Below are 12,384 nucleotides of genomic sequence, written 5' to 3' on the forward strand. Positions count from 1 at the left end.
CACATAACTTTTTAATGTGTAGGCTTAATGTTTTGACTATGTAAGCTTAATTGCTGATAGGAACTTCAAGTGCCAACCAAATAAAATAGAAAAATAAGTAAACGTAATGAAATTAATGGATAGAAAAAATAAATAAGAAACAATGCATGGAAAAAGGCAGACAAAAATTGAAAATAAAATAAACTATTACTCCTTCTAAAAATAGTTATTATAAATGTATGTATCTAGATGTATTTTAGTTTTAAATACATTTATTTTTATCAATGTATGTGACAAGTAATTTCGGACGAAGTGAAAAAATGAAAAGAAAGATAGAAAGGGTGTGCGAAAGCCAAAAATAAAAACACTGAAATGACCATCACGTAGAAACAACTAGATTCAAAAGGAAAGAAAAACTAGCAACATAGCTCATAACACAACATAGCTCTTACAATTCTATCGACAACAGCACAAATCTTGTTGGAGGATCAAAACTCAGCAAGTCCGAATAAATATGTGTTATCAATTTTACATATCTATGAAGAGACTCCCCGCATGGGGGACACGCTGAAAGAGTCCCATTTCACTTCTTCTCCACTTACAACACAAACTAATCTCGCCAACAGCTCACTGTTAATGTCAACATGCAAAGTCTATCTACACTCATCAGCAAAAGATTCAGGATAGCCAGAACACAGTGCCCAGATTGACTGCTTCATTCCAAGATATCAACAATTGCAGCTAATAGGTAGCCAGGGAGGGTCGCCATCAGCCAATCTCTTTTGAGATTACCCACCAACCTTAAGCAACGAGAAGGAACTGAGCCGATTGCTTTGAGATTACCCACCGATCTTGAGCAACAAGGAACTAAGAAAGGCGGCAGCACATACAGAATGTCAGTAATTCAATTATGTATCTTAACAATAGCTCAAGTTCGAATTGCATTGACTTGGGAGTGCTTCAGTAATGTCACAAGTCACAGGTGACCTTAAAAGTGGGAAACAGGAGAAGACAATCAAAATTGACAGTGTTTTTTTTAACAAAACAAAGTTCAAAAGAGAACAAACAAACCTGACATTGTGGCATTCCCTTGGTCTTCATGCTAATCCGGTTTCAACTTTCTTAATTTCAAATATCAGCTGTGTCCACAACGAGAGGACAAAATTTTCTGCAGAATCATCCATAAGAGATGCAAGGGTTTCCAACATTCTTGGTGCATCAACATGCTCTTTGGTTGATGCAACAACATATTCCACAAATTCTGCTATTTCCTCGCCGAAAACTTCAGTGGACTTCTCTGAAACCCAAGGCCTCATTCTCTCATGCAATCCATGCTGCAAGAGAAAAAAGAGAGTATTTGATGGGAAAAAAAAGTGTATTTGATGGTATAAGAATGGGATGGGAGTTCATATTTAAAACATGGTCTGCAAGGCAACAAATTGACTGGTTCACATATCGCATTTACATAATTCAAACATCTTTTGCAAGTACTGAAATTTAAAATGGAAAAGGTAGATAATTCTATTTCACCTTATCATAAATTGCCCAATTAACATCATAAGCAAATAATTCTTCCTTTGTCTTAGGGACAGCAGCAAGCAACTGTTCTTCATCCAAAGTTTCCTTGTTCCCTGACTTGGATGTAGCTTGCAATTCAAAACTCACTCTCTTTCCTGGGGTACTGCTGTTTAGCTTATCTGAGACTAGTCCTGATACAGATACAATGTCCTTTCCTTCACCATTTCTCTTATGAAACACATCTCCTGTCCAACGAAGCAAAAAACAAATTCAACTTCGAGATAACTAGAATACGGAGAAGGTGTTGTAGATTAAGAAACAAAAAATAAAACACTCACTTTCCCTGTGCTGACGTTTCCTCTCGTGTTCAACTGTAGATTCACGCTCAATGGGAACGTGCATTGATGAAATACAGTCACTTTCCCTGTGCTGGCGTTTCCTCTCGTGCTCAACTGTAGATTCACACTCCATGGGAACATACATTGATGATATCGCATCGATTTGCAGAGAAAACTTTCCAGGTGAAGTCACTTCTCTATCTTTCCAACCTTGCAAACAAACAACTTTACTATCCCTTAAATGTTCCTCGTTTTCACGTTGTCTCCTGATTTTCCTTTGTTCCGGTGCATCACTCCTTGTATCACCATTGCCTATCTCATCAGCGATGCTTGCAGATACCTGAACGGGCGGGATTGGTGAACCCGGAAGTTTACTCCTCATTCTCTCTTCAACCATACCGTGTATCGTTTGCATAGCATCCTCATCTGCTTCATTGGCCTTCTCTTCTGTACTATTCTGACCATATTTCTGAAGGTGCTCTCTCGTGGCTTCATTGACATTAAGCTGTTTATAAACCCAACAAATAAGCATGGATCAGAACAAAATAAGCATTTCACGAGATTGAGGACCCGTGGGGAGGAGGGGGTGCAAATGGAAGCTTTACAAAGTTTTTTTTTAATGCTCAGGCAAAATTTGTAAACAAAGCAAAACGGAAATGAAAAGGTTCATTTTTTCCAAATGCAGGTTCTCCTACGCCATTAGCTTCATCCAAAAATATTCCAAAGGTGGCAAATTCCTCATTTAAAGAGAAGAGCATACAAATGTTAAAGCTCGTAATGAAAGCTGCAAGGTCACAGTTGATTTTTAAGCATAATAACATCAACGATAAGCAACTTTATAAGGATAACTTCCTTTTATAGACAACCCACTGTAATCAATAATTCAGAGGTACTAAGATGCTTTCTCAAATATTATCAGAAGTTTGAATATATATGATCTACACGGCAATTGTTTCAAACAACACTGGAAGAATAGAATCATTAATAGTTCTGTCAACTGTCAAGCCAACAATCCTACTTCAGTGACATGCACAAAGTTCATACATGGCTTCCAAATTTCAAGATATCAAACCATCATTCACTATTAATTAATTAATTAAGTCTAACAAAACTTAACACCGAGACCACTAGTTTCAAAGCAAATTCAGTTTCAAGACTATGTGAAGTATTATTCCTGTTAGGTCCAATTATGCACAAGCCACCCCGCCGTCCATTTGACAACTAGTGGGGCATGAAATAATCAAAATACCCTATGGCTCCCACATGGCAAAATCATCTCTCCACTCACTGGTTCATGGGCCCACCTGTCAGCCCATCTTCTCACTCTAGAGAGGTGCACCAAGCGGCTCCCCACCACTCCACCGAATTCCCCAAGTCATCATGGCTCACAGTGGCAGAGCCACCTCCAGGCGACCCAAGAGCTTGGTAATAATGATTTTATAGGCAGATTTTCATTGACCTAAAAGCAATTAGGCTTTGCCCGGGCTCCCACGACTAACTGGCTCCACCACTGATGGCTCCCCTCCGGCCACATGGATGTGAGACTATTCTCCCAATTCAATTGTTAAATTTATACTGATGTTAGCACAATATTTTTCAAAATGACCTAAATCCACAAAAGAGATGTCATGTACTGCAAAAATCATAATATAAATTGTCAATCCAATAATAACATATCTAACTAGGTTAACTCCTTTCCAAGAAATCATACATCTTAATCTGCACATTTATTTATGAATGTTGCAAGCATAAATGACATGCAGAGTACATACCAACAGCTCTTGACCATCAATACTCAGCTTGTTGAGCAACCGCCATGCACGAAGGCAGCCTTCGGCAGATTCAAAATCACAAAAGCCAAACCCAGTACAAGTTCCATCAATTGGATTTGTGACTGGATTCCAACTTTTTACATGCCCACAGATCTGTAGCAAAAAATAAGGCACATACACACATCACTGTCTACTCCATAGTTTCAAAGCATATGTCATCTAATACTTCACAGCTTTTCCTTTTATAAATTCCAATTAACTAGCTTTTATCCATATAAATATTGTGTAACATGCTTTACAAGAATCTAAAAGGTCGATGCATTATTAAGAGATCATCTTATGAGCGTAGGACATAAGTACTATAAGTTCACAAGAGGCAAATTTAACAATACCTGAAGAAGAGAAAGAACAAAATCATTTTCCACCGTTGATGCAATCTTGCCAACATATACTTTAAATTGTGGCTCATTAGCTGGAGGAACAGGTGCAATAGGAGATCTAGTCACGGCTTCAGGACCAAAATCAGTAGCTGGAGGAACAGGTGCAATAGGAGATCTAGTCACGGCTTCAGGACCAAAATCAGTAGCTGAAGGAACAGGTGCAATAGGAGATCTAGTCACGGCTTCAGGACCAAAATCAGTAACTGGAGGAACAGGTGTGATAGGTCGTCTAGTCATGGCTCCATGACCAAAAACGTTAGCCGGAGGAACAGGTGCGATAGATGGTCTAGTCACGGCTCCAGGACCAAAAACGTTAGCTGGAGGAACAGGTGTGATAGGTGGTCTAGTCATGGCTCCAAAACCAAAAACATTAGCTGGAGGAAGATGTGTGATAGGTGGTCTAGCCACGGTGCCAGGACCAAAAACATTAGCTGGAGGAACAGGTGTGATAGGTGGTCTAGCCATGGCTCCAAAACCAAAAACATTAGACGGAGGAACATGTGTGATAGGTGGTCTAGCCATGGCGCCAGAACCAAAAACATTAGCTAGAGAAATAAGTGCGATAGATGGTCTAGTCACGGCTCCAGGACCAAAAACATTAGCCGGAGGAATATGTGTGATAGGTGGTCTAGCCATGGCTCCAGGATCAAAAACATTAGTTGGAGGAACAGATGCGATAGGTGGTCTGGTCACGGCTCCAGGACCAAAAACATTAGCTGGAGGAGCAGGTGTCGTAAGTGGTCTAGTCACGGCTCTAGGACCAAAAACATTAGCTGGAGGAACAAGTTCGATGAGTGGTTGTGGTCTTGTCACGGCTCCAGGACCAAAAACATCAGCTGGAGGAACAGGTGTGATAGGCGGTCTAGTCATGGCTCCAGGACTGAAAGATCCATCAATTACCGCTGGCCGCTGATGTGATAACACACTAACAGGAGGATATGTGTGGCTTGGACGGAAGCCTAGAAGCCCTGCACAGATAGGAAACTGTGATATGCCCAAGGATCTACTGCAGAAAAAAAATACAAAAATCCTCCTGCCATATTAATAAGACTTCAGTAATCCAAAACACATAATGCATGATTTGTCCTTACAGATAAATCAACTTGGCGACCAAACAGAGACAATATAACTTATAACTAGTTAAATACAGGAAATGAACCTATGAATAGGTTAAGATCATTCAGAATAGACATGCAAGTAAGTTCAGCGCAGAATAGCCCGAGAGAAAACATTACAAGTGCTCTGATAGGTTCTGTTCTCAAAATTTAGAGGGATTGTACATGACAGCAAATTTGTAATACATTGCCCAGCATTAAAAAACATATAAATATCTTGCTATCGGTATAAATAATCAGCATTGTATTTATGAAGTTTTCAGACTTCTGCTACCTGGAGGCAGATCTATGTAGATATCCAAAATTTAACCTAACCAAACACAATAGTTTGTAGCAACCATTTGCAAAACTCAGAAAGATCATGGTAACATAACAAATGCAGCACAACGTACGAAATATTTACAAAATGTTTGCTATCAATGGCCTCTCATTAAAATGGCTGGGATGGCTTGAACATAAAAATTAAAAGTAATATAGCACGCATTTCGGAAATGTCACATTTGAAGTTTGCAACTGTCCACGGTACGAATAAGTATGTAAACAATATTCACGCTAACTCAAGCAACAAAATAAGCTACAGCATGTAATCAGTTAGACCACCGAAATACTGTGCACTGCATTTGATTTAATGTAACAAGACAGACAATAAGCATTACCAAACACATAAAGGTCGTGGAAGCAAACCAAAACACACCAAAGGTCGTGTAAGATCATTAGATCTTCTGAAACAAACAAGGCTCGCCTTTCTCGTATGGCAGTGCATCACGGCACAACCAATACTGTTACAGAGAAGCAGTCAGTCAACACAAAATTGTGAATCATAATACAAATGCGGCCATTTCTACATTCTAAAACCAAATCTCTACCTGCAAAAAGAACAAACCACTAGAATCTGGATCAGCCATCCCTTCTAATTGTTCAAGTCAGTTCCAAAAATTGTGTTCCAGCAAAAGGGGTCAACAATGCTCGCCGCAATAATTAAACCTACCGAACGGGTTAAAGGGGGTGCCTGTGTGTGGCCGAAATCCACCCGACGGTGGTGGCGGAGGCTGGTATACGCGAGGCCCGCGGAAAGCGCCGGGTGGCAAGACGGGCGGAAATACCGGCGGCCGCCACGTGTGGTAGAAGGGCGCCGGGAACGGCGCCGGCCGCGGAACGCCGAGGGGCTGGAAGGGACCAGCAACCGCGAACGGGGCAGGGTTGGGCCTGGGGGTGGGGGGCGCAGCATTCAGCGGTTGATTGAATTGGGCGGCGACGGTGGAGTTGGGTTGGGCGGCGGCGGGTGGGCGCGACATCGCGCCACGGCGGGGGAAGCGGGGAGGCAGCGAGCCCACAAGAAACCTAGGGCAGATCTGGACGAGAACACTCGGCGTGCGTACGAGAACTAAGAGGGAACCTCTAGCCCAGAGGGAGGTTTAAGGTTAGATCTCCACGCTTCCATGGTGGTCTACACTCTACACTTTCTAGGTTTACCCTTTTAGGGTTCTTCGTCCCCTCTCCCCCACCCCATCCCATGTCGCACGTGTTTGCCGCTATCGTCCCATTCAAATTAATGCATCGATGAATGATACCATCCCACATCGAGGGTCAACCCGCCGCGATTGCGTTCGCTCACCCCTAGCAACCCCTTGTTGTTCCATCGTCGGTGTCGTACCCGACGCCCTTCTACCTCATGTGGCCCCGCCTCGATTTTTTTTTGCACCGTCACGTCGTCTGATGCTTTCAATAGGACATTGCTTGTACGGTGTTCGTTGAGTGGATCCCGTCCATACCATGCACCCTCTTCATTGTATGGCCTTTCTCGTGGGATTTGATACGGCTCGGGTACTCTCGATCCGGTATGAACAAAAAGGTAAGCCCTTACATAGATGAAAATTCTTCCACTATGAGTTGCTAGACTTCTATAGGTAGTGATGGTTTATTATCAATTAATGCATGGTATGGGCGGCGGCGGGTGGGCGCGACATCGCGCCACGGCGAGAGGAGCGGGGAGGCAGCAAGCAAGCACACAAGAAACCTAGGGTGTATCTGGACGAGAACACTCGGCGTGCATACGAGAACTAAGAGGGAACCTCTAACCCACACAGAGGTTTAGGGTTAGATCTCCACGCTTCCATGGTGGTATACACTTTCTAGGTCTACGCCTTTAGGGTTCTTCGCCCCCTCCCTCCCTCCCCCCAACCCAACCCACCCACCTCTCCCCATATCGCACCCCTTTGCTGCCACCGTCCTCATCCAAATCAATGCACCAATGAATGTTATCACCCCACGCCTAGGGTCAACCCCACCGCGATTGCGTTCGCTGGCCCCTAGCAACCCCTAGGCGTTCCGTCGACGGTGTCGTACCCGATGCCCTTCTACCTTATGTGGCCTCGCCTCGATATTTTCGCACTGTCACGTCGTCTCACGCTTTCCGTCGGACCTCTCTTGTATGGGGTTTCATTGCGGGGGTCCCGTCTATACCATGCACAATCTTCATTTTATGGCCTTTCTCGTGGGATTTGATACGGCTCAGGGTACTCTTGATCCGATATGAAGAAAAAGGTAAGCCCTTGCATAGATGAAAATTCTTTCACTGCCAGTTGCTAGACTTCTATAAGAGTGATAGTTTACTATCAATTAATGCATGGTAGTCGATGAGCGTATCCCACACGGCATCACAGTTGTGTTACAAGGGTTTTATTGGTCAGAAATTTGATAGCGCGCACACATTCGTGACTAAAAGGACATACAAAATTAAAAGGAAAAGTCGAAATTATTAATGATTTTTCCCTTCTTCCTGAACCTCATGTGAAGCCCGGAAAGGGCAATTATTTGTTTTAGTAAAAATTACAACTCTCATGAGGAAGAAGCTATGAGAAGGCTAGTGTTAGGCGAGAATACGTGGGATCTAAGCATTCCATAAAAAGTTCAGATTCAGCATAAGTCTAGTATGCAAATAGTTCGACGCATTGCATCTCTAGCTCCAACCTGCTCCATGGTCAAGTTGATTACAATACAAAATGAGATATTTGTAATGTTGTGTGCATGTATGTATCATTGCAAGAATGTTGTTTATGATTGTAGTGTTGGAGTAATGTATGTATGGGGGAAAAGATTTTATCAAAATAGAAGCCTTCGACTTGGGACAAATCTTGTGTTACTAATCTTGCCTTGTTTTTATTGACCGCTTCATACTCATATTTGTTTGTTCTTGAAGACGTGTTTGGTTTTAATGATGGTATAACCCTTTCCGATTAGCCTCCTAACAATGACCACATCTTATTGCGGGTGAAGTTGTTCAACTATTTCTGCATGGCAACAACCAATCTGGTTCCATCAAGGCTTGTTGTACCTTAAGTGGTTCAAAATTATAAATAAATGATAAGCGGGCGCAAAAGTTAGTGAATCGTTTACAAGTGACTACCTCTTGTGACAATTCGCTTAAGACATTGTCAACTTGAACCCAGTCGGACACAAAAGGCATGGAGGGAGGTGGAACTTAAGGATCTTCATCGTCACTTGAACCACCATCTTCATCTTGTTCGTCCGCAGTTGGATCTTAAGATTCATCACTTGATGTACTTGCTCCATCTTAAGCTTGATCTTGTGCTTTGATGATCACGGGATTTTTTCTTGCTATTGATCTTGCACAACAACTTGGTCTTCTTGGTGATCTTGTGCATTCTATTGTGGAGTGTCTTGTTCTTGTATTGCATGATGGGCACATCTTGAGCAATGTGGTCTTCATGTGGTGTGAGTCTTGATGGTAAATCGATGGTGTTGTAGGTTCCTTCATCATTGTTGTGGAGCTTGCTCCATGGGAAATATCACCAAATGCTCGTGGTCATGATGTCTTCTGAAGGATCCTCATCACCTACATCACGACTTAGATCAACTTTCTCTCCATGGGAGCCATTAAATACATCAAACATCATGCCACAAGTTTCCTCAACACGTCTATTGGATTTCTAAGACCCTACACACGCGAGAGTGTGATCAACCCCACCCATTATGAGTCCAATTTTGAGTTCACGGAGCTTTGTGAACTTCGTGAGCTTACGAGCACCAGCAAAAAATTATTGCCCACCATTAGAATTTAGTGATGGCGTTGGAGACTACGCCAGCAGTATTTTAAATACCTATGGAGTTGGACAGGGTTGCACGACGACAATGTCATATTTAGCTAATAAAAAATACGTCGGCTTCACAAACTAAACATGTCAACAATTCACAAAAGATCCTACCAGCTTCACAAACTAAACATGTCAGCAATTCACAAAAGATAGTACCAGTTTCACAAACTAAACATAATATACCAAATTCACAAAACAGAAGCAGCAACTTCACATGTATCTATCTGCCCCTCTCAACACTACCTAGTTTCCTCTAAGGATGTGAGGCCCTCGATTTTGGCCCTTTCTTTTTCTTCTGAAATTCTTTAAGATTTTATTTGAAATTTCTTTTCTATGGCTCTGTGGCCTGGAAACTTGGGAATATCATCTCTTCTTAGTCTCAAAGTGGCTTGTCATTCTCAAATCCTTCACAAGACCATGTCATTTTTCATCTTGGACCTATTTTAATATTCTTTTTCTTGGGAATATTCCTTTTCCTATTAAACGAGTAACCGTATTTGCTCTAGGTTGTGAAGCAACCTATATTTCTGTCTATCCCAAATTTCCCAAATAATTCTCATAAATTGTTTGGGTCATGTCTTCCTCAAATATGTCAAAATCATTCCTTGTCTAGCTCAACAATAATTCAACAATATTCCTTTTCCTATTCTGCCCTCAATGGCACTTTCTCAAGGAAGTGTCACTTCTATCTTCTTGATTCCCCTCAAAAAAAATTGTGGACTCTTTCCTATCCATATTGGGGCATCATGCCAAAATTCAACAACATTTGCCTAGTAAATTTTCCTCAACTAATTTTCAAAGTTTCCCTCAAGAAAGGAACTTTGTGAAGGAGGTACTAGCTAGGATGATCCATAGGAGTTTAAATTCTGACATGACCTTCATATGCTCAAATAACAGCCCTCCTCCAAATTTGAGCATTTCTCGATCATCCATGTGAGCCCAGCATCAAATCTTAGTTTGTGGTCAGATTTTCAGTTTGTGAATCAACTATATTTTATATTAATTTATTATTGCCGAACATTTACCACACTTTTATCCTACCCATATTTCTTGCCTCCTCCAAATTTGAGATCATTTCATTGAGCCAATCTTTCTCTAGAAATTTCTTAGTTTTTTGTCCAAAGAGATGCATTATGAAGGAAGTACCATTTTGGTGTATCTAGTTGGTATGAATTTTTTGTAGTGTATTCATATGCCAAAATATACCATATCCCCTAAAATCCAGCTCAATCCAGTCAAGCATGTGAGTGGCTCTTCTTATTTTCCATTTCTGACCAGCAGTGTACATTGTTGAGCAAGTACGAGCTAGGCATCTCCATTTTAGTTGAAACATGGCCAAGATGGTCACCTTAGTGGTTGATCAAGCTCGGCCAAAGCTCGGCCTCATTCACCAGTTGTGGCTACCCCACCAAACAACAAGCACCATGTTATTCTACTGTCTTCAAGCTTCGTGTGGTCACATCTTGTGTCCATATGCTTGTTTCTTTGCTTTTTGGAATTCTCTAGTGAATGACCAATCACTCAGACATGGTCCGGCCGATCACAGCGCGTGTCACCACCGCGTTCACATAGTGACCACATGTGTGGCATGCAAATGTCGTGCTCTGGCATACGGGGTCCTCTGTTCTCGTATGTTTCTTCAAGCTCGTGCCACCTCTCCATGTCACGCGGCTCCCTCTCGTCGCCCTCGCCCTGGACCTTGTGCCCCCTCCGGATTTTTCCTCTAGGCGCCGTCCCCGTCAAGGAACAGTCGCGACCGTGACCGCGTCGTATTCCCCATCATGGAGTGTTGTCCAAGGTCGCCCAGAGCTCTCCCGGGCGCTTTAAATAGCCCCCTCCCCCCCGAGCTCCTCCACATCTCTTTGACCCCTCATCCCCTTGATACGTCTCCAACGTATCTACAATTTTTTATAGTTCCATGCTATTATATTATCAACTTTGGATGTATTATATGCATTAATATGCTATTTTATATTATTTTTGGGACTAACCTATTGACCTAGAGCCCAGTGCCAGTTTCTGTTTTTTTTCCTTGTTTTTGACCTTTTCACATAGGAATATCAAATGGAGTCCAAACGGAATAAAACTTTCGCCATGATTTTTTATGGAAAATATCAAAAATACCAGAAGAAAAAGATACCAGAGGGGAGTCCCGAGGAAGCCACGCGCCAGGGAGGCGTGCCCACCCCCCCCCCCCTGGGCGCGCCTGGGGGGCTCGTGACTCCCTCGTGGGTCCCCCTGACTTGTTCTCGACGCCATCCGCTCCTATAAATACAGAAACCTCCAGAAATAAACCTAGATCGGGAGTTCCGCCGCCGCAAGCCTCTGTAGCCACCAAAAACAAATCGGGAGCCCGTTCCGGCACCCTGTCGGAGGGGGAATCCATCTCCGGTGGCCATCTGTTGGGTAACGTAGCATAAATTCAAAAAAAATCCTACGCCATATTCAGATCTTCCTATGGAGAGACCAGCAACGAGAGAGGGGTGAGTGCATCTTCATACCTTTGAAGATCACTAAGCGGAAGCGTTGCTAGAACGCGGTTGATGGAGTCGTCCTCGCGGCGATTCAGATCGCGGTGTGATTCCGATCTAGTGCCGAACCACGACACCTCCGCGTTCAACACACGTGCAGCCCGGTAACGTCTCCCGCACCTTGATCCAGCAAGGAGGAGGGAGAGGTTGGGGAAGTTCTCCGGCAGCACGAAGGCGTGGTGTCGATGGAGAGACGAGGTCTCCCGGCAGGGCTTCGTCAAGCACCGGCAGAGAGGAGGAGAAGGAAGAGCAGGGCTGCGCCGAGGGAGAGGAAGATTGGTGTCTCCAACAGCCCAAAGTGCCCAATATATATAGGGGGAGGGAGGGGTTGCGCCCCCTTGAGGGTTTCCCTCTCCTGGGAGGGGCGACAACCCTAGATGGGGGGGGGGAGGTGCGGCGACCAGGAGGGGAGGAGGGGTGGCGCACCCTTCTGGTGGGCCTTAGGCCCACTTGCGCTAGGGTCCCCCCCCTCTCCCCTCTTCTTGCGCCATGGGCTGAGTGTGGGGGGCGCACCAGCCCACCTAGGGGTTGGTTCCCTCCTGCACTTGGCCCATCTAGCCTCTCGGGGTGGTGGCC

General features: G+C 43.6%; 2 protein-coding genes across 2 annotated transcripts; both read right to left on the reverse strand.

Moving 5' to 3' along the window:
• Positions 1 to 411: 411 nt before the first annotated feature.
• LOC123395725 lies at positions 412 to 6,543 on the reverse strand. Its single transcript, XM_045090752.1, has 7 exons — positions 5,819 to 6,543; positions 4,000 to 5,015; positions 3,608 to 3,760; positions 1,836 to 2,340; positions 1,510 to 1,742; positions 1,051 to 1,313; positions 412 to 846 (listed from the first exon to the last, which is right to left on the reverse strand). The coding sequence occupies exons 1-6, from the start codon at positions 5,874 to 5,876 to the stop codon at positions 1,077 to 1,079; spliced, it is 2,202 nt and encodes a 733-aa protein (XP_044946687.1). The 5' UTR covers positions 5,877 to 6,543; the 3' UTR covers positions 412 to 846; positions 1,051 to 1,076.
• LOC123395726 (cytokinesis protein sepA-like) lies at positions 5,754 to 6,457 on the reverse strand. The gene is made up of 2 exons (XM_045090753.1): positions 6,151 to 6,457; positions 5,754 to 6,028 (listed from the first exon to the last, which is right to left on the reverse strand). Exons 1-2 carry the CDS (start codon positions 6,455 to 6,457, stop codon positions 5,925 to 5,927), a joined length of 411 nt encoding a protein of 136 aa, XP_044946688.1. The 3' UTR covers positions 5,754 to 5,924.
• Positions 6,544 to 12,384: the final 5,841 nt, after the last annotated feature.

This window comes from Hordeum vulgare, chromosome 5H, assembly GCF_904849725.1.
Source record: "Hordeum vulgare subsp. vulgare chromosome 5H, MorexV3_pseudomolecules_assembly, whole genome shotgun sequence".
Lineage (NCBI taxonomy): Eukaryota > Viridiplantae > Streptophyta > Magnoliopsida > Poales > Poaceae > Hordeum > Hordeum vulgare.